General features: G+C 40.5%; 1 protein-coding gene across 2 annotated transcripts in view; it reads right to left on the minus strand.

Annotated features, from left to right (window-relative positions):
* Positions 1–23270, minus strand: part of TSPAN5 (tetraspanin 5) — an 80319-nt gene extending 57049 nt beyond the window's left edge. The window contains exon 1 of one of the 2 annotated variants that reach the window (XM_005418140.3): positions 23105–23270. In XM_005418140.3, coding sequence (XP_005418197.1) covers positions 23105–23185 — 81 coding nt within the window. In that variant the 5' untranslated portion in view covers positions 23186–23270. The remainder of the gene's footprint in view (positions 1–23104) is intronic. The other variant, XM_031066360.1, reaches the window with a different exon arrangement.
* Between the last annotated feature and the right edge of the window lie 6 nt (positions 23271–23276).

Below are 23276 nucleotides of genomic sequence, written 5' to 3' on the forward strand. Positions count from 1 at the left end.
ACTACCAAAAGCTCACAGATGCCCCCTTATTCTTTCTCCTCCAATGTGCTCAGTATTCTCAAAACTCAACAACACTCTCCTAACCACTTGTTAGTTCATCAAACAATTCAAGGAGTGAACCAGTTTTTGTTCACCACTTAGTAAATTCAGTATTACCAATCCTAACACCATTCCACCATCACAACTCCAAATTCAACATTGCAACAACCATACCTATTTTTTAATGTTGCAACAATGAACATTGGGCTAAAAATAAAAAAGTCGGCAGCAGAACAAACTTGAGACAATTTTTACATTTAAAAGGTTTCCCACCCCTCTCTTTACCTACTCCAGTAACAAAATACTACTTCCTGAAGTCTATGCCAAATTCTTGTTGGCATAGACTTATAGACTTATGCATTATTGTTTCCATTCCAGACAATTAAAAATAAAACATTTTTAAAAATATGCACCTACAGCAAGGATGACAAGAACAACCATTTATTAGTTACTCATTCAGTTTCTTTTGGTATGCCTTCAATGGGAACATGTACAGCATTTTTACTAGATAAGCCATTACAAGACAGATACTCCTACTGAGAAAAACACAAATATATTAAAAAGTTACACAGCAGTCTGAAACACATCCTTGTGCTACTTTGGTTAATAAAGATGTTTTTGAAAACTCCAGCTCTTTACTCTTTAAAGCCTTCCACCTACAAGAGAACAATGCTCAGACAGTCAGCAGTCTCCATACAATAGCTGTTCTCTAGTATACCAGGGCATTTGTTTCCTAGGAAACAAGCAAAAAAAAACCACCAATCACCAACTAACAAAAAGTACCCAGTATGTTAAATATGCAAATAAAGTAGGTCAGTCACACCAGTCATATTTCACTCAATGGAGCAAAGAATCCACAACTCATTATATTCTGGAGTACAGGATTAGTTTTTCAGTAACTGCTCCAAACTAAATGATCACTTTTTCTACAGGGACTGCTGAAGTACAGTGCCTTTTAGGAACAAAGGCAAGATTAGCAAGAAAGGACTTTACCTATAGCATGAACATACATGTTCTTTTAATGCCAAAATAAATATTCTTAATGCAAGTGTATTGTAACTAGCCAGCTCTCTGCACAGCCTACTCGATTCTGACCAAAGCACTGACAACAGCAAGCCACACCAAACCAAAGCCTATTGTTTCAGTCCTAAACCTTACCAAATCCTGGGCAAGTTTCACTGTGTTTGTCTATAGCCTGTAAGAGAGACTCACCCAGAGTAATTGGCTTCTTAACACAGAAACCCGACCAAGCCTCACTGCTGTAGGAAGTAGAGGAAACAGAACAAAACAAACTACCCTTTTGAACAATACTTTTCAATGTCCTCAAGGCAAACAATCTATCAGCAGTTGTTTCCCAAGCTGCCATGAAAAAATTGAAGGTCCTGGGAAGATTCAGCAGGTCAGTGTCAAAAAAGAAAACAACCCAACAGCTGCATGCCTCATTCTTTCTTACTAATGTGTTCTTCACTGTTACACTTAAAATGACATTTCAATAATACACTGGGTCACAACAAGAAGCACAGTTATTTATATTATTACAGTACCCACAGGAGTACATAGGCCAGGACAGTCAACCCCAACCAAGTGTCAAAAAACTCAAAGTCTCATGATCAGCCTGTTTGAAAGCATTGCAAACACCCAGTGCAATACTAACAAATGAACAAAGTATCTTATGTTGTGAAAGGGCCATGCCAGCAAGCGCAAAAGCTGTCAGCTGAATCACACCAGTGCCAGGCCAAAGAATTCCACACAGTAGCTCCACCCTCCTCTCTGACACTGACCTTCTTCAGCTCCTATTAGACAGAGAGCTGTAATTAAAGGGCACTGGTTATAACTGAAGGCAGAAAGAACAATGCCTGAAAAAAAGAAATCACCACCGATGCTACTCATATTGCTTCTACAATCTTTGCAAATCACAGTGCAATAGCAGACAATTACAGTCTACCAAGTACTTCAGCTGCTGTTCCCATTTGCTTATTTTCCTGCCTGCAGAAGAGAGCAGCACTAACATCAAAAGTGCCCTCATGAACTCTTCATGTGCATTTTTTAGTTATGGGATTAAATAAGAAGAGGATACAGATATGTTTCTTGGTTCTCTTCCTCCCCTTTAAAGGATAACACAAACACAAAGATATGCCGGAAGTTCAGAAAAAAATTTTATTTATTTAATCAGCCAGGAAAGGACAGGAGCAGCTTTACACAAAGATCGATCTTCTGAACCCACAAGCAAGTCAAGTGACAGTGATTCACAAAAATGTATTCAAGGATGACACCATTTCAGAACCAAAAAAAAAAAAGTGAGCACCATCAGCTGACAGCAACAGTAAAATTCCTGCATAAACTTCACATGTCCTTAGCAAACTTCTTGGGTAATCTCATCACACCCTGGACTCTTTGTACCAAAATATTCTTGAACTGATCAGAATTAAGCACACAAACAACAAATCAACACACAGAGTACTTCTCATTCTCCCCCTGTAAAAAGCTCACTGTCTAAGATAAAAAGGAGGGAAAAAAAAAAAAAGAAAGAAATGAAGAGTCAACCTGCAGTTACAGCAGCTCTCCAGGAGAGCAGCTACCATAGGCCAGCTTACTCAATGCAAGCCCTGGCTGGCAAGTTCACATCCCAGACCCACTACTGCTTGTACCAGCTGGGGTGGAGCTACAGGGCAGAGTTACCAACAGCTACAGAAGTGCTCTGCCACTGTGTGGATGCTGCACAGCCACCTGCTGTCCCTGTCCCACACATCCTGCTCTGTGTGACATGGAAATACAGGATGCCAGCACTTCATCTGCACCTGCTACTGGCATGGAACTTACTGAAGAAAAAGGACACACATTTTTCATCACCTGTGCACTTTGCTTTCATTTAACAGTTCACTGTCCCCTTGCCCCACCACCATGGTAGCTTTCACTTGCCTAATCAGCATGATAAAAGGAACAGAATGAGAAAGCTCTGATACTTCCCTCCCTCCAAACCCAAAAAGTCAACTACAGAAATCAAGACATTTTGTATGTAACAAAACTATGGATAAAAAGGTTCTAAGCTTAGGCATGTTTTGTTTTTAGGCTTTCACAGCATGGAATATTATTAAGTATGACAAAACAGTATTCATGCTGTAACAATCACTGTTGCAGAGCCTTGCATTTAAAGCCAAAACATATCTACATTAAAAACAAACAATTGAGTCATTACACAAATCATGGAGAATTTCCACAGCCATAATCCAGAGAGCAGCAGATAAAATGAGCAGAGGATCTGAACAAACTTGCATTGAGGACTAGCTGACAATTACACAAAAGGAAATAAAAAAGAGCAGGTTTTCATTTCTTACATGATTTTCAGAGACTGAAAATGAATCACTTACTAAAATGCTTTTCCTTAGGGCTGCCTTCCAATCCTGACAATGCCCTGAAGACAAATCCAACATGACAGAAGCTACAACACAAGAGGATGCAAGTTTAACGTGGTATTCCATGGTATGTAAGAAATGGGAAACAAAAGGGAAAAAAAGATATTTCAAGAAGGGTTAAAAAAATAAACACTCAAAATATTAGTCAGTTTAATTTTTTCCCATAAAGGTGTTGGAATTCAGACTCTGACTGAAAAAGATAAGACAGATAAGAGGACTAGCAAAAATGTGAGCACTCTATAAAAAGAGTATTCAATGTCATTAGCATAAGCCAAATGCCCAATAAGCCAAACCAGCCTGCAGGGTCTAAGGCAAGAAAAAGCAGAGGAAGCAGACAAAGTTACTTAACAAAACAATTAAAAATAATCATCATCCTCACCACTTACCATCTACAAGGAACGGCCCTCATACTCAAGCACACTGAGCCAGAAAATATCTGCTATGTCAGACAAGCACAGGGCAAACACAAAACAGCCCAAAACAGCTCCCTCACAAAAAAAACGAAAAACCTACAGTTGGGTCAGGAATTCCACATAGCCAGTTTTGTGGCATGGCATTCCATGTCATCACTAAGTAGACCCCTCTCCACCCTCTGGGGTTGAGACCCCCAGTATGAGCATTGTAAGACACCAGGTTCCAGAACAATAAAAGCCCACTGGAGAAAACACTCGTGCTCACTGCTGTGCCCTCAGTCACACACACACAATGGCAGCACAATGGTTCTGCTGTTCCTAACACTCCCACTGACTTCATGGGGAGATGAGAACAGGAATTAGCTCTGGATCTTCAGCAGCCATGAAAAGCACACAAACAGTCCATCTCTTGCAGGCAGTATGAAAAGCAGAAAGACTTGAGCTTTTGGTGAAACCCACATCAGTGATTCTTTTCTCTGTGAACTGCTCCAGTGACACAAGTACATAAAACATTTAGAGTTACTGGATTGCTGCTTCTATTCAGCTCAGTGGCAAAAGACTCTGACTGAGACAAATGCAGAGGAAATTCTTGAGAAAAATAAGAAAGTCAAGTGAAGATGATGTAGGAAGGTGTGATCTGCCATTGCACTGCCAGCCAAGAGTGGCCACAGGAGACCTTTGTATTTTAATTTATGCTCTCTCAGTCAGGCTGAGGAGCAGCAGCTGCTGCAGTCGGAGAAGAGAAGGCACGGCTGTCAGCAGAGCAGACGGGAGGGCAGTCCTTATGCCTGCTACCCTGTGGAGAGAAGAAAGAGCAAGAAAAGAAAGGCTTCCCCAGCAGGGACCCCTCACTGCAAAAACAGATTCTGGCTGGCAAGAGCAAAAGCTGTCCTCTTACACAAGATTCTGCAGTATTGGTATGGAGCAGAAGTGAAAAAACAGAACAAGGAAAAAGAGTTAAAATATATACGTATACACACATGCAAGCATACCTGTGTGTATATATATAAAAGTAAATGTGCTAACATACACTGCCCACACTTGATTTTATTAATGCTAGAAAAATCAAGTTTTCTAGTAATTACACTTTTGGAAGTAGAGCTAGCCTATAGCATTAAAGTCAATTTGCAAGATGGGTTTATTTCTCATTCAGTAGAACCTACCACATGCAAGATCAAGGCACCATGCAGAACACAGTTACACAGTGAGCAACAAGGATGGGGCAGAGAGAGAACAACTCTTTGTTGCTGCCAAGAAAACAGGAATTAATCCAAGTACTTCACATATATATAACCAAACAAACCCCCAAAACCACCCAGTCCCACAAAAAACCCACACAAAACAACACACCTAAAAACTTAAGAAAACCAAAACAACCAACCAAAGTAGTACACGTTTAAATGCTAAGCCTTGAAGTGTTTTGTTCCATTGTCCAACTTTTCATTGAAGTACTTCCAAAATAGATCCCCATGCAGCAAATAAAACAGATCTCACGATGAACAACTGCCAAATTGTTTTCTCAGGGCTTTTCCTTTTTTTTTTTTTTTAGCTTTCCTACAGCAACTAAACTAAGTTCTTTTCTTGGAAATCCAGTTCCCAAGGGGATCACATCATGGACCTGAGCCCGGGGAATAAGAATTTACAAAGGCATTCAGAAGCACTCATTTATTATTTTTAAGTAAAACAAAAAGTCTTAGAACTCTGTAAGTTGTTTTTTTTTTTCTTATTCTCAAGCCTAGTAAACTAGCTGAAATCTGAAGGCAGTCTCTGTATGGTCACATAGCTTTAAAGGATCTGATCTTGCCATAGGGTTTACGCTGCCTCTCTCTTCATCAGCCAGTCAATATTAGCTGCTATCCACAACACAGTCCTCCCTCCTTCCCAAGACTACTATGCAAATAAATAAGAAAAGATATTTCATTTATCAGATGTCCAATGCTGTCGTATAAGGTAAGATAACTCTTATGAATTTGCCTTGATTCACAAATTTTCTTGGGTTGCAACACAACCTTCCAGACGTCACATTTATACAGCACCAATGACTCCACTCTCCTGCCTGGCCATTGATTTACCTTTTGCAACCCCTCAGGTTCTACTCTCAGCACAACACTGATCTCTGCTTCACAGACAGCCTAGGCAGCACAGCCCATAACCCACACATTTGCTTAGGAGCTTTCTCGGTGCCCAGACAAGAAAGGAACTTTACACCTTTCCCTCCAAAACAACAGCTAAGTGCTACATTTGACCTTTTATGTTACAATTACTGGAATCTTCCAAAATAGTAATCACAGGAAGGCATCATGTGTCTGCCTGAGAACACCCTTCAGATTCACCTGCCCATGACAGAATTCTCATTTTTTGTACACTATTTTGTTACTTAATATGAATGCACTGTAATCAATGGCAAAATTAAATAAGGATTCTGGGAGTTTAGTCTTGCATGCATTTTCCTTTTGTGAAAGGCAGAAACGAGAGGATGAAAAAGGACAGAACTGCAAGGAATTGCAATCCTACATAAAAAACCGCCAACTGTATGTCTTACTGTTACACATGGCCTGGGCTGAAAATGGTTATTTCATTGTAACTGGAGAAGCTGCGTGGAGATCCAACTAGGTCACCATCTGGAAACTTAAAGCTCCTCTTCCCAGCAGCAAGCTTTTTCATCTGTGACATCCAGCTGTAGTTGCCTTGGACTGGTACACTCACTTGACTTTACACGCCTCCTACATTTGTAATTCAACCGCCCAAACCACTGAAAAGGAAGGTGTCCAAAATTTGTTTCTTAATGGTATTGTGTGGAAAAGCCAGGGGCATGGTACAGCAGGGAGCAGATAAAAGGTGTTTTAAGCTACATTCTTCAGATGCAGAATTTTCATTGTGGTTTCCCAGAAGCTAAGCAGATGAACATGAAAGTTAATTGACTCCAGGCTGTAGAATGCTTTATTAGATGCCTGTTGGAACTCCACCTCTCCCAAAGTAAGCCAATACTAATGGAAAAAAGGTACTGGATGTCACTCACTTCAAAAAATTGGATATTCAACGATCAACCAGATAAATTTACAAAAAAAAAAATCATATAGTGATACCAAGTACAAAGATACTAATTCTGGATCTGAAAGGCAGGGGATTCAGAGCATATCCTCTAAGATTTATCGCTATGTACTTGCCTTGTTTCTTACACTTCTCACCAGCTCTCTACCACTGGCCACTTTCTGAAGATATTTACCTGCAACAGACCTATTGCCTGGTCCAGCATGACCACAGGTATGGCCTGTTAGCTACCTATCTAAAAAGGTTGAGGTCCTCCTTGGCAGTGACACCTTATTTTAATTATTTTCTATATGAGGAAATGCTTCAACCAAGCATAATATTGGATGTCAGAGAGAAAAAACTAGAACATCTCACAGCACATCAACTACAAAAGCTTCAAAACTTTCTGTCTAGCCCTGTGCAAGTTTTCATTCTTGAGTCCTATCCAAATCCAAGAACATTCCCTTTTATTTTAAATGCAAAATACCCATATTAAGGGAACTGATTAATAGTGAATGTGTCTGGATTTAAAACTATGCTTTTAATGCTACATATTTTCATTAAAGTAACAATTTCTTGAAAATTTCAGAGCTACATTTAATTAGCTCACAAAATTACTTCCAATACTAACCTTTGAAACTTAGAAGGATTTACTCCTTTTGCTTCCAGTTACTTTACTGATGATTGTAATTTGTTAGGAACATTGCACAAACAACAAACACATAAACCTCACCCTACTCTCGCTGCGAACACTGAGAATACCTTTTGAAATTTTCTAACATTTTACAGACCATGAAATACAAACTGCTAGCATTATCTCAGGTAAAGCCAGAAAGAAAATTTTCACTAGACAGATTCATCCCAAAAGTTCAAGAGAAAAACCTCGCCTTTATCACCCTTCAGCAAAGTACAGCAGAAATACCATTCCAGACAAACTCCTACTGCGTCATACCAGGCCAGTATTAATGGTTTAGTTTCCATAACTTCTGCAGTAACTGTAGCTCTGCAGATTTCAACATTCCTTTCATACCTTAGGCTTTCCCAACTCAGCCTGGGGTTGATCAAAGGTATCAGACTTTGAAAACAATATGGAATTGACAATGTGCCCACAGACTTGAGTTAATTAATATGAAATATTCCCAAGGGACATTGCTCAGTGTACAGTAGGCAAGTTTTTTCAGGTTGGGTCTGACCATAGAAATTACTAATTTCTATAGAAATAGAAATTTCATAGAATTATGCCAAATACTAATTGCAGGATTGGTGTTTGACATGGGCAACACTCACAAAAAAGCCCTACATGGCTTCAAGTCAAGGCAGGTAAAACAGTGTGGTGTTTCAGTAGCAAAATGGTTGTGCCAGTCACATCCTCCCCGAGGGAAGTTGCTCTCTTCCCATATCACTCTTCACCAGCCTCCTGGTCAGTCCATGAAGCCATACCTTACACAGGCTTTAAGTTGGCTTAGCTGGCAAGGACACCATCTTCAAATGCCCTCTGGGACAAAACGACCCAAACTCCAAGCTACCTTTGAACTGTATGGCACCCAGGCATAAATTAAAGATTATTCAAAAATGTCCTTTTATCACATCTTTCACACCATACAAAACCCAGCCAAACAGATTTTAAAACAAACAAACAAACCTGTTCTAGGTAAATTGTTAATCCACACAAAGGTAACAGAAATCCAGATTACAGGATCTTTAAAGAAACTTTTTGTTCCACTTCTTTATCATTAACACTTTGACTTGTTTAATAAGAACTGTAATGCATTGATATACTGTTTCTTCACACACCACAGGGAAAAATAACAGCAAGATTCTTTCCGCTAGGGAACTCCATTACACTGAATCTGGTCAAAAGGCAAGGCTCAGCACCCTCCTCCAAAACCTTGGAGCAATTTTTGGCTCTGGAGGTTAATGTTTCACATAAAGGTATGTGACAATGTAGCAGACTAAGGATTCGGTGCAATAGCTCAAAGTTCTTCATCTCACTTGGTGGTATGATGAATCTAAAATTAGGGATTGTTTACCTTGACCTTTTTTTTTCCCTAAACCATCAGTAAGAATCAGTTTCACGTTGCTTTAAAGCCTTCCACAAGGGCAAAAAGAAAGGTGGCTCTTGTTGTTTACTTTTAACAGTACTGAAACCATTGGTACTAGCACAAACTGTAACTACCCACTCATACTGCTTTACCACAAAGAGCTGAAACAATCCAATAGCAGGAAATAAATGCAATACTCATCAAGTTCTGCACTTAGACTATTTTTACTTTTTCTCTATCAATCACCAAAGCATAAACAAAACTAGACCTGGATGTTCAATCCCCATTCAGCTGTAAATTGATTTTCAGACATGATTTATATACACACCTTTAATGCTTTGTTTACAGAAATTCTTCTGTCCAACACACTAGCTTACTTGATAAGACAGCATTAGCAGGAATAGAACATATTTCATACAGAAGCCATTATCTTAGTAGCCTAAGCTGTTGTTAAAGTTCAGATGCCACTAATAAAATGTGGAGATTTCTTAGGTGGCTGCTGGTAGAGCATATCAGTAGTGGTGCTTTAGAGCTGGGCATTAGCAGTTCCCTGGAACACAGATGTATCATTAAGCTGCTGTTATTGTGTACATGCCTGGCAAAAGCAGGACTCAGTACTCAATCACTGCTTTAAAAAAATGACAGTAGTGACCAACTTGCTGCCCAGACTGGTAGCAAGGCCTGCAGAAACCACTGTTTTCTTCACATATTTCAGCACATGTAAAGCTATTTCATACAAGCACACCACTACTCTGCAATTAGAGAGAACACAGTCACAACTGCATGCTGAGGATGAACTCTGCATCCTTCATCAGCTAAATTCTCTCACTGCTCCAAGGATTAGAGTCTCACAGAGCTCCTGTTGCTGCAGGGAAGTTATCAGGTAATGGATGGCCAGGAAAACCCTTACTCTGAAACACAAATGAGCAGGAATACTCCCTGGTACGCTCGACTGTTCTCTGCCAGAGTTTTTGGTTAGATCACTCTGTCACCCTTTTTGCCAGGTCTTAACTACTTAGGCAACTGAAGTAATTGCTCCAGCTCCTTTGAACGACTTTTCAGTGTTTTGTTTGGGGAACCTCTTTGGGCTTTCTCATACATCCTCCCTTTTTTTGTTTGCTTTTTTTTAAAAAAACCTACATTGTTTGAAAAGCAATTGTGCAGCTGCCAACAAGTGATTCCCACTGAAGTCAACAGGATCTGCTCTTATGCAGAATCGTAGTAAGTGCCCAGTCATTTACAGTGCTGAAAGCCTTTGCGCTCTATACTCTAATGCATGAAGGGCTAAGCAGGGGGCTCATGCAAAATTAATAATACATCAGGAAGTGGAGGAGGGAGAGAGAAGGCACTGAATAATTGATCCACAGTTTGTTTTCTGTGAATTCTGAAACAACTTTATAGATGTTTGTTTTGGTTTGCTTTTGTGTTTGCTTTTTTCCAAGGTAGAAAGTTTTTGAACTAAAGTTCTACTAACAAAACCAAGTGAAACAATGCCAAGAGTAGCCCTTTGATAACAATAACTGCAGAAAAGTATCTTTCCAGAAAGAAAGATGGAGATGGAAAAAAAACAAAGGCAGGTCTTTTTTCAGACAAAAAATTACTATCCTTTAACTTTTATAAGCTTACATTCTTAAAGACCTTCTGCTTTATGAACAAATATAGGTATTCCATTCTTCCTTGCTCTGGGAAAAATTACAGGTTTCTCTTCTCACCATCATTTAATACAGAAGTCCAATCACATCCCACAATGCAAAGTCCATCCTTCCATCTTACAAAGTCCTTCAAACTCCTCAAGCTAGGAGTCTAATACTGCTCACTTGAACAATTTTGACAACACAGCTACACCAAAAGTATTCTACCCTGCTCCATAAATATCATCTGCATTCATTTTAAGGACATGTTACAGTGGCAGATAGGAACAAGGCAGCCTTTTAGCATAAATGAACATCTGACCCTAGCACACTACAAAGATTTAAATAGAAATACTCAATGGAGTTCTGATACATCACCAAAGATACAAAAAAGGAGTCCCACCAACTCTCAGCATAAAGTGCTTAGGACTTTACAGTATGTTTCTAACTCATACAGCAGCAACAATGACCAGCCTGTTTAAATTTCAGTCCTGTACTTCAGCCTCAAAACATCGAGACCCTGTGCTTCAACAGCAACAGGCCTTCCATGTGGTGCAAACAGGAGACACAGCACATCTCTCAAGTCTCTATGATCATGCCAGACTCTAAAAGAGCCTCATCCATTCTACCTCACTTGATTCTACATGACTCAGTCCTGCAGCAATTTTTTATGAATTGTTACGAAATGTGAAACTCTTCACATCAGAGGCAGAGCTGTGTGCACAGCTCTGATATTCACCAGACTTAGAGTTTGACACAGTAACTAAAGAAGGATTATCTCCCACAGGCATTGTTTGGGAGGTCTTGCACCAACATGAGCCTTGCTGTTTCACAAGGAGATGCTTGCACATTACCCTGAAAGGGGCACACGTGTTTATGGAACAGAGGTCAAATAGGAACAAGTACCTTATAAAATGGTACAAAAACCAGCCAGTGTTGGGGTTTTATTTCTTCCCCCTTTTCTGCAGTCATGTGACTGGACTCCAGTAACAGAGTCCACAAAGTGCCTCTCCTCTCTCGCAGCATGACAGTGACTGTGCAGAGGCTTCTGTGAGCTTCCTACTCCAGGTGTAAGAACAGACACAGATACACAGAGAGCCAGAGAAAGGGCTTCCTCAGAGAATGGAACAGAGAGAACAGCCTCTGCAAGCTGGAGTAGAGCACAAACTGAAAGGAGGGCAAAACCAACAAAAACAGGATATTTACAAGGGGCATGGTAAATTCTCTAGGCAGTAGTGAGCTGCTATTGACACGAAAACCACAAGTAAGTGGAGAACTTCATCACTGTCATTTAAAAGGCATGACATCTAAAACAATATATGACATACCACATGATAGAGAGTTCACTAGAAATCCTACACACAACCCTATTTCTGGGATGGGGAAGTTGAAGAATAAAAGCTACTGCAGCCCACAGCTGTCCTTTTCCCTCTGTCAGACGCCAGCCCCAGTGCAGGACAGCTGATAGGATCATGAATCTATGTGGCAGAGAAGAGTATTCAAAGCAACTAAAATGGCCAAATGGGAGTCACAATTCATTCACCTGCCACAGTGGCACAAAACCCTTGAGTGTCAGTCTCATCAGGATTTGGACTGATTTGCTTTAATATGCAAAGTTATTAGCTGCATCCGCTCAGGAGCTGCTTCCTCTCCCACAGGTATGAGAGTGGTTTAGGAAAAATGCAGGAAAGCAGAAGCCAACAAGGATATAAACCATGTAAAAATGTAATTGCCTCATTTTCCCGAGTCAAACGCACACTTATCTGCATGAAAAAAGTTTCTGCAGAACAAAACATTGATTCAAATATCACCACAAACCTTTAGACTACCCAGGCAGTGGTTTTGCCTATCTTCAAAACAAAGAATACAAAAAGAAAGCAATGTTTTCAAACCACACCCAGACCCACGGAGCTGAAGTGGGAACACTACTTGTGACCAAGCCAGAGCTCCCAGCAGGAGCAGAGCAGTAGAACACAGTCAGAGGAAGCAAAAGTCCTTCTCTGCATGCAACAGCAGTTAGATGGATTTCCAGCCTCTTCAAGTCCTGCTTTTAGGGACATAAATTAATAAACTTCTGCTCTAGCAAATCAGATTTTTTTTAAGTACTGTGTTATTTTGTGTATGTATTATGTATTTATATGGGTGTGTGTGTATATATATATGTATGCATAGTGTTATATATATATGTAAAATAAATGCACTAAATGCATACAAACCTTTTGTATGTAACAAGCCACCAGAATGGGCACTACTTGGGAATGGATAATCATGACAAACTATCTCAGAGAGGTCATTTCCCTTCTAGCAGGCCACTCCAATGAAAGTTTAGCACTATTAGAGGGAATGGCACAGTGTTTGGAATAACATTTATGGGAAGGAAAAGAAACCAGAGAGGTAAATGATGCAACTGTTCACTTAATTTCAAATGAAGTTCACATTACAATAACCTTGGAAGACAATCACTGCTTTTTATTTTTCTGACATCACTGAGCAAGCAGGAGTAAACAGATAACCACCATAACTCTTCCAAAAACAGTGACGATCAAAGAGCACCAGAGGGGTACTACCTACATGACAGTGCTCACTGGAGTGAGCTAACTCTTGCCCCAGCATCATGTCTTACATCTCTGTATACTCCATACTCCAAAACCACTTTACTTAGAGGTGAAACAGGCCACGCTTGTACAATCACTTTAAGTTGATCCATGCAGGGAAAGGAGAAGCCAGTCCTACCACCTTCCCACACTTCATTCTTGGAGCCAAGCAGCTAATCAATAGAAATTGACCCAGAAGGGAAAGTTCTCAGCCAGATCTGGTAACTGACTGCTGTCAGTCCACTGAAGCTGCACTGACACATTTGGCTCTGCAGCCTTGTGCCAGCCTCAGCTGTCTGCCGCCTCCTGCTCCCATTTTGATACCAGAATTTGCAAGGCCCCACACGAAAACCAATCCTGAAAGGTTCCTACAACCAAAGTGGGAAGTGGCCCTGCAACAGAAACAGGTCCTCCTAGGCATTCAGAGACAAAAAAAGAAATTGAGTTAGCCAGCAGTTCACATGCCCCCTCAATGTCCCCAGAATGAAAAAGAAACAAGAGAATGGTTGTGATATCAAGCAATATTCATTAAAAACTGGACCTTAGTTATTTTTAATTGCAATCCTATATATTTTATATTTATATATATTTTTTATAGTCTTCACAAGCCAGATGGATGAATTTTCATCGAGAAATTAATTGGATAACTTCTTGGAAAACAGGAATTTTAATTTTACAAGTCTTACCTCTTCTTTTTTAATTATTTTAATTATAGATTTAATTAATGTTGGACTGACTGAATTCACACATATTCCTTTAGACATATACCCATGTGAACTGGCAGTCAGGAAGACAATTTCTACAAAATGCTACATTTTACCCACATGGAACAGGGAATCTTTATGGTTTTATATTTAAATGTCAAAAATTAAAATTAAAAAATCTGAAACTCTTGCTCTGTGCAAAGTACAACATCTCTCTGAGCTAACAGGTGCCCAGGGTGACTTGGCAACCCTTCTCATTACCTGGGAGGACCCACTGCTTTGAAATGTCACCATTTCCAAATTCTGTGTGAAACACTCCAATCACATGGCACTGCAGAGACATCTTCCAAAAGGTGACACAGTTAATTGAAGCCCAGCACAAAGCAACAAAACCCTTGCCAGTATCTGGGAACCCTTCTCCTCAGTGTGTCTGCTCCTACATAAAACCCATTTACAGCACATAGCGGGAACTCCCTTCAAGCTTTTTAAATCACAAGATTTTTAAATCACACACTGGAAAACAGAATGTAGCAGAAGAGATGCACTTCAGTGAGAGGGAAGCACATAGAACTCAGCCTCAAAAGGGTAAGTATATGCCCTAGATGAGTAAGCAAAGCAAAGGTATCCAACAGGGAGAACCTGTGGTGCAGGCCTGGACAAAATGACAGGCACCAGGTGGATCTGCTTGGGGTGACATCCCACACACAGTGCTGCTACACCCTTGCTTGGGGCACCAGAGCTCAACTGAGAGAACCTGCCCTCTTGACACAGAGAAAATCCTGACACAAAATAATGTTCCATGTCATGTAAGATTAGCCCCTAAATCAACAAAAATTAAGCTGGACTCTCATCAAGTGTAATCCACAAACACCAGGAAACACCCCACAGGCCAAGTTCTGCCAGCATCCTTGCAGTACCACTTATTTCATACTCAGTGCTCTCTAAGAACAGCCTACCAGAGTAATGAAAGCAGACATACTCTGGTTATAACTCATCAATATCATGTTGATGAAGTGAGCAAAACAGAAGCCTCTATCAGCCAAAAATATTGTACATATCTAATGATACCTAGTCTTTTAATGCTTTTTTTTTTAATTCAATACCACAAAGAAGAACTAAACACTTTTAGAAATAATGTTACTTGCCTATTGAGGAGGAGAAAGAGTACCCATTTAAGCAAAAGTTCCTATAATTCTTTGGTTGTTTTTCCCTGTAAGAAGTTTTGCTGTTGGGAAAACCAGGAGGCAACAGGTACAGAATGGGTACATATAGTGTTTTCATAATATTTCCTTGCTTTGCTGCAAAAGGAAAAAAGCTCTTCTGTCACCACACATCAGGAACATTGCTTGAAATGGTTTTCAATATGACTTGATGTAACAGTCTTCACTAGGAGCAGAGGGATTTTCAAGGCCTTGAAGACGCATTGATTTTTTCCCAGTTCTGTGGAAAATTGACAGCTCATTCATAAGATCCTGTGTGTGTGATGAAATACTTATTCTAAATGCTGTACAGAGAAAGTGACTGGAAAGCTGAAACATTAGCTGAAGGATCTGATGTAGAGACTGATGTGTATTAAGATAAATACTGCTACAGCTTCATTTAGTTTATAAAGCTATAGAAGTAGGATCTGACTGTTTTTAGCATCTCTGCAAGTCAGGCCATCTGGAGGTTATATGAGATCACACTGAGTCAGAGTTTGACATCAAATCAAGCACCCCTGACTGCGAGCCTCAGTGTGCCAGTGACATTTTTAAATGCCAGCATACAGAGAAGGCTGAACTGCTCTAGATCTCTGTGTGTGCTACAGAAGCAGCTACACTGAGCACTCTGCCAACAGTGACATCCACCCACACCAACCCTTACACCTGCACAAAATACTGCTGAAATCAGGGAAAATCTGTATTCACAGAGAACCACATGTGAGAGACTGGAAGGACTGCTGGCTCAAAGTATTTTGGGTGCATGTGTAGGAGAATAGGTAGGTCAGGCTTTGCTCTGGAGAGGTGATGCACTGCTCTGCACACATACATCCCCCTCTGGGCCTGTATCCCAGGCACACAGCGGTCACCATTGCCTGCCACACCACAGGCAATGCTCCATACCCCAGCCCTGGAGCCCAGTCCAGCCCCAGAGGGGACAGATGACCTCAAGTCCAACCTGGGAGAAGGGTTTAGGAAAGCCAAAGGGTACTAAACTGAAGCATGAGGCAAGCAGAGGTCTTGACCCTACCTCCTCTTGGAATTTCTCTCAGCTGAACAGCGCTGGAACTAGGAGAGGCATCCATACTTGTCTTTTTCTAGATCTCTTCTGTCTTTCTCTCTTCCTCTTTCTTTTTTTAACTCTCTCTTCTCCGAGTTTTGAGTAACCCAAAACCAGACAGGCTTGGAGTTGCTAAGTTGAATGGGCTAAGTCAATGCTTCGTGAAGCGTCTAATGTTGAGTGAATGCTGCTCTAAACTTTTGACAAAGTTCTCTGATTTCTCTGAAATTGCCAATGAAGTTTTTTGTTGTTTTGACCTCTTGACAACATCTTGTCAGTATTTCTCCTGTGCATCTAACTCAAAGTATGTGAAAAACTGTAAACCCTTTCAGGAGTCTCACCCAGCAACTGTTCTTTGGAGCCCTGCATCACAAGATAGGATATTTTGAGGTAGGAGCAGCAGCACAATCAAAAAAAAAATAGGATGTTTTCCAAATTCATGGGACAGTAGAATGGAATAGAAACAGATTATTCTTTACTGATTTAAGGCCTAATGTATTGCTGGATTTTGCACTGTAAAACTGTCATGAAGTACAATTCAGTACATTCATTAAAAATTTGATAAGGTTTTTTTGTTTTAATTCTTTACTGCATTGTAACAATATTTTCTAATTTTTAATGAGAAACAAATTATACATGAGTACAAAGTCACTATAAAATTCAAGCTAATGGAAAAGTCAGACATGAAAAAGTTTAGAACAGTACCACACAGGAGGATACTTTTATGGCTAATGTTGACAGTGACTTCTGGGTCATCTCTAACAGAGCTGGGTTACTTCATGAGCTGTTCAGCTCCTTGCTCTCCTGTCTACATCAATAAAACAATTACAGTCCTGTTGACAGGCTACCAGCCATGCACTCCAGAAGCATGCTGCATATTTTGGGCAAAACAAGGCCCCCCTACAGAACTATAGTTAAAGACCAGAATTTCCTAACTGGTAGAATTAGGTCAAGTGATTTTTTTGGGTCAAAAAATATTTTCTCTCACCTCCAGTTTTAACTTAAAGCAAAACATTATATTCTAAATGCCCATAGCAAATCTTCACAGGTTACTGCTTTTGGTTAATGGAATATGAACTGTTGAAGTATTCAGCCTGAGCACTTAACAACACATCAGCTTCCTGCTCCAAATTTATAACTTGTAGCAGCCCAGGTGCCAAAACCAGTTTATATTTCTTTTTCATCACAGACTTCAAAATGTCTATTTCTGGAATGGGACTCAAAAGAAAAGGAAATGATATTTCACTAACTGTAAGCTCAAGTTTCTCATCCTCTACTAATCATTAACTTGCATCTTAGAGAGTCTGAGGAATAAAGAACAAATTAAACTTCACTAAGAAGGACATCAGGATTATTGTAATCTATAGAATTAGGTTTAAGAAAGCATTCTTAAGTAACAGATTACATACATACTTTCAAAACCCTGTCCACTGCAGAAGACAGTAAGAAGAAAAATGTAAGGAACTTTTCTACTTTCCACACGAAAACAATAACAGCCAAAAAAAAAAAACCAAACAAAAAAAACCCCTTTTTTGTTTATTTACAAGAACATGTCTTAACATGTCTTCTGGGTTCCCATTTGGAAAAAAAAAGCCTTTCTTCCCTGGAACAGCTCATGCCTTCCCTACATGCCTGCTACATCTTACACTGCAGCTGAATATGTACATCCTAATACATACACCAGAAAGTTCACAGTGCAAAGGCTGCCTCATTAAAATTAAGGTAGCACATCCAGCATCAAATTCAGTGTTGCAGAACATTAATTTGTTGCCTTTATTATGGAAATATCATCCACATGCAACAAGGTCAATGGGATTAGGAGCAGTGCTAACTTCTTTCCACACAAACAAATATCCATAAGATGTTTCACTGGCACAAGTATTCTGTTGGGGCTGCCTGTGCTCTGGGTGCCATTCCCAAGGATCAGCTCTTCTCTGACTGACACACTGAAAATCCAAAATTGACTCTTCATACTTTGAGATAGATGTGCCACCAGAAAAATTGCCTTGTGACAATTCAATCAAGGTGAAAGACTGGCAAACACATTTACCAAATTCATCTTTAACACAGAAGGAAAGTATATAAGCTGCACATGATAGTTCCAATAATATTCACTTGAAGCACATTGACATCAAACAAGAGAAGCCACACAATTAATCAAAATAGGTTTTCTCTAGTTCTAGTTATGCTTCTTCAATCTTTTAGAAACTAGAAACATCAAATAACTTAAAACAGTAGCACATTTATAAACACCCAATTTTGGCAAAACAAATATTTAAGAGAAAGGAATAGTTTCCCTTAAGTTCCTCAGCTATTTCTTTTTATATTACCAATGACACAGCCTACCACCAAGTTGTGAGGGAACACAAGGCAAGGAAAATTTTTATTCTACGAATGACCTCTACAGATCTGAAGCAAGTCCCCCAAAGCCAGCAGTTACTAAATTTTTATATGCATTTGAAAGACTAAGGCTGCATCTGCTGAAAGAGACACTGAGGAATTCAAGAATGCCAACCTCACAATAATGCATCTATTTCATCAATATATACACCCCCGCCTTTCACTGTTACAAACCAGTGGAGTATTTGCCCAAAGCAAGAATTATTCTGTTTCTGGCAAGACCACTGGTGGAATGCTTAGCTATGCTTCATCTGTGCTAAGAAGAAATGTAAAATAAAAAAGTCATTTGATCATAAAAGGGTGAGGGGAGGGAAATGAACAGAATGCTTCCACTTCCACTGCAAGGACATCCTCCCAATGCAAATTTTTAAAGATCAAATGCTACAGAATGCATTTCAAAATTGCATGGAACAAGCCTCACATTGATTTGTTTGGGTTTTTTTTTAAACACTGTGGCAAGGGAAAAATTATAAAATCAAAACTTCCTTGTGCATATCTGAAAACCAGCTGACATCAGAGAATTATCCTCTCCCCCTTTGAAAAACAAACTATCAACAATGTACAGAATTAATAAGCGATCTATTGGTTGTCCTTTAAAGGTCAGTGCACTTGTCCAACATCTTTCTTGTAACACACTTACATAACCTTATTTTCTTTCTGCTACCTTTCTGTGATTCAGAAGACTATCTAGATTCCCATATGGTTGCCATCAACTACAGCAGATGCCAAGCAAATTAAAACACAAGTTATGATTCGTAATATGCTGATGTACCATAATTGCAGCATAGCTCGTAACTTAGAGTGAATCACCAGCTAAAGTAAAAGTTTCTGAGGTGTCAGTGCTTTTTATACATCTTTCAATTAGACCAGGGTCAGTGGAATCAAGTGTGGATAGAAAGTTAGAACTTAATAATAGTATACATCCACGATTTCCATCAAGTACAAAAAAGCAGAGAGAACAATTAAAAACATCTCTTGGAACTAAAAGTCAGCCTAAAAGTCTCTTCCCAAAGTAAGAGGGAAAGCGAGGGAACTAGTTCTTGCCTTTTGTGAAGCAGGGTGGCCTACTTTGACCTTTTGCACCATACCTTTATCATCATTCTGCATGGAAGCCGAAGGGGGAAGGAGGCATTTGTTTGTTTGCTTGCTTTGAGTACAGGAAAGTGTTCTTTCACCTCATACTACAGCTTTATGCTCTACCGAGGCAGGAGCAGAAGGGCTCTTGAGGAAGCAGCGTCTATGGCAGCAGCTGCCAGCCGGGAAAGGTGGCACACGGAGCACGTGGTGCTTTAGCACCGGCAGCACAGCAAAGGGAAACACTGTACCGCCTTCCAGCTTCAGATTTGGGTGCATCTGTGCCTGTTAGTTCTTTGTCCCTAAATATTACTTCAGTGACTGCCCAATGAGCTTTCCTTTTCCTCACCAGCACAGTAGTCTCATAAAATAAGCTCTTCTGAACAAACACTGCCAGAGTATTTACCAACTTTAACGCTGAATTGCCACAAGAAATTAAGCCTGCAAATACATCTAGAACATTAATTATGCATAGACTCAGCAGATAATATTGTCTTCTACAACAGTATGAAACACATATTTAGGCAAGAATACGTTACCTGGGCTGGTGCAAGCCTGAGAACTACCTCCTGTCACCTTTAGTCACAACTACACACACGGCATTGGAGTGCAATTTTTCCATATTCATTATCCTCATAATTCTGATATGGTTTTTAAGGCATTAAATACCTGACCTACAGAAAAGAAAAGAGACAAAAGGGTCTGGCCATTTATTTTGCCCCTATTCTGTGGTATTTAAAGCCTCAGATTTTTGTAATAACCTCAGTTTAAGTAGCAAGTACAATCATTCCATGCATAATTTCAGCAGATCTATAATATTCTGCTATTCAAAGCACTGACAATTTTCTTGTCAAAATCATTACTCTTCCAACACAGTTCTCTTTATTTTTAGTCCACTGTTTTTATTATGCAGAACAGAGGTATTTTCTTTGTTTACATTAACATTTTAAAAGGTTTCATTAAAACCACTATATAATAACACTCAGATAGAAGGCTTAGCAAGGTGTGCTCCCTGTTTGCAAGACCCTGGAAAGTATCATGGGTTTAGGATGATGACCTCTTCACCATTTCAGTCTATTTACAATGGCTACATTAGTGGCTATTTTTGATTATCACTTTCTGTAAACAACCAACTGAATTTGCAATTTTCATTTACAGCTTTTCTGGCCCAGTCATTGAGGAGTTTGCTATTACTTCAGTAAAAATAATATTAACATGTATTCAACAAGAGTATCTGCCTATGTTTTCACTCCAGATCATGAGAGATGTTGGAATAAACGCAGTCTTTCTCATAAAGAGATTACAATATTCTAAAGAAATTACTAAACTCTCAAAGTGCTTGGTCTTCATGAATTTCAAGAAGTTTTGCCAGGAACACAAATGAGACAATTAGCATTTTGCAAAAGAGGAAATCGGCAAGCAAGGGCCTCACATCAAGCAACTGGCAGAGTGGGTGATACACAATTATATTTTTTCAGGCTTTCAGATCAGCATTCCAGCAGTATAAAGCCTTTGGCCCATTCAGTATACAACACAAGCACACCTGCCATCATGCAGAAGCTACACTGCATCGGCCTCAGGAACACAGGATTAAGAAAATCACTAGTTACAGAAAACCTCAAACATAACCACTTCCCCACTTGCACCATCCACACACTCACCTTCAGAGAATACAATGAAGGAAATTACAGGATTTAGAGCTTCTGAGACACTGACAGTGTCTGAAAGAGCAAGTTAACATGGTTCTATATATTCCACCATAATCTCCCTCTCTCAATCCAAGGACACAGCACACAAGTGCTCCTCACATTACTTGCTCCCTGCTGAAAAATATCCGTGCTCACAGCAACATATGCCCAGCGAAATCAAAACAAAGCAACAGACAAGGGCAAAGAACCATGGCAAACTCAACCACCGAAACCTGAGCCAAGAGTACAACTGCATCAGCTCTGTAGGGTAAAAATACTACAAAGCTCGCTACCGTTCATCTGCAGGGGTCGGTCTGGGGCCAAGTAAACACTGACATAAAGCCACAGTCAGCTTCACTCTGGCTGCAAACTTCCTTGTTTAAGAGAAGTAATACAGTATGAAAGTGGACTTAATCAAAACTCCCATCCTTTCAAAACATCCTCTTCAGATATGTGTATTTTCCAGGAACACAGACCTGAGGTTAGCTATGGATACCGGCTATCCATGTAACCACTGACCTCTGCTCTCCCCAAAGGGACAAACAGAAGCCCAGCACTGCCCGAAAGGTTTCTCTCCTCTGTTCTTCCCTTCATCCATACCTTCAAAGTGGTGTTGGAGCTTTTTTCCCCAATTCTCCTCTCTAGTCCAAACAAGCCACTATACCAAATATGTATTCAACCTGCTTCCAAAGGCCCTCAAAAACACATCCAAAAGCATATCTAGGTTTGATCCAGAACTGGACTCGATGATCCTGGTGGGTCCTTCCAACTCAGTGTATTCTGTGAATCTGTCAAGCTGGGTTTGTGCATGTTTCTCATTGCTCTGTGGAATATCTCATATAAAAAGGGGAATTGTACATGCAAGAGCCTTCACCTGACTTTAACATTCTGTGCAGTGAGAAGACCTCACCCCTCACACGTGTGTGAGAATGCTCACCCCACCCCACCTTCCCCCCTAATTATTAAATTTGGCATGAACATCCAAAAACAGTTGCTTCTCTTTCAAATCCAACACACTGAGAAGATGCTAGAAGTACTGATAACAGGCAGGTTACATTTCACGGTACAGTTCTGCCTACTCCACAGCCGGTGGGCAATGGTGCAACAAGATACTGTGCAGGCAGATCAAGCAGCGCAGCCAGGAATCCCAACAAATGCCCAAACAGGCCTCCTACGGGCTTGCACTTTATGTATGGGTGGAAATACCCTTTCCCCCTCCTCCATCCTATTCTTGCTGCTACTACGTGTTAACGGCTAATCATAATAAACCTGTGCCATACACAACTTCATCATTGTGAAATCATTAAACAGCACAGTGCAGAAAACCTGAGCTGTGATTCTTTCTATTATTTGCATCGAACAGGGATGGCAGCGTGAAAACATGCAGATCAATTCGTTCTCCAGGCCTGGGTGCCTGGTTGCTCCCTTCCTCTCCCACGACAAAGCAGAGGTGGGGGAAGGAAGGAGGGAACACGAAAAAAGGAAAAGACGGCGAGGTGAGAAGAAGGCACGAAATCCGCTTCGTACTAACAACAAAAGCAATTAGGAGGGCCGGAAGGGAAGAGAACCGGCACCCTGGGGAGGTGGAGGAATGCAGCACCACAACTTGCCCGGAGAAGGGCTGACCGGGGCGGTCGGGTCGGAGGGGGCGGCAGCCCTGGCCTCGCACCCGTGCCCCATCTAAAATGCCCCCGCGGCCTCACGCCGGGCTGTCACACGTCCCTGCCGCTCCTGGCCGTGCCCAGCCCGGCAGCGGCGGCGGCCGGGGAGGAGGAGGAGGAGGAAGCAGAGGTAGACACGAAACCGGCCCTACTTACCCAGAAAATGACATTGAAGCCGAAGATGAAATATTTGATGCAACAACTGACTTCAGGCCCCTTGTAGTGCTTTCCGGACATCCTCTGCGCTCATGAAGACGCTTTGCTCGCAGCCAGGGTGAGAACCAGAGGGGGAGAATTTAAAAAAAAAAAAAAAACAACAACAAACAAA

Source organism: Geospiza fortis, unplaced genomic scaffold (assembly GCF_000277835.1).
Source record: "Geospiza fortis unplaced genomic scaffold, GeoFor_1.0 scaffold11, whole genome shotgun sequence".
In the NCBI taxonomy this organism is placed as follows: Eukaryota; Metazoa; Chordata; class Aves; order Passeriformes; family Thraupidae; genus Geospiza; species Geospiza fortis.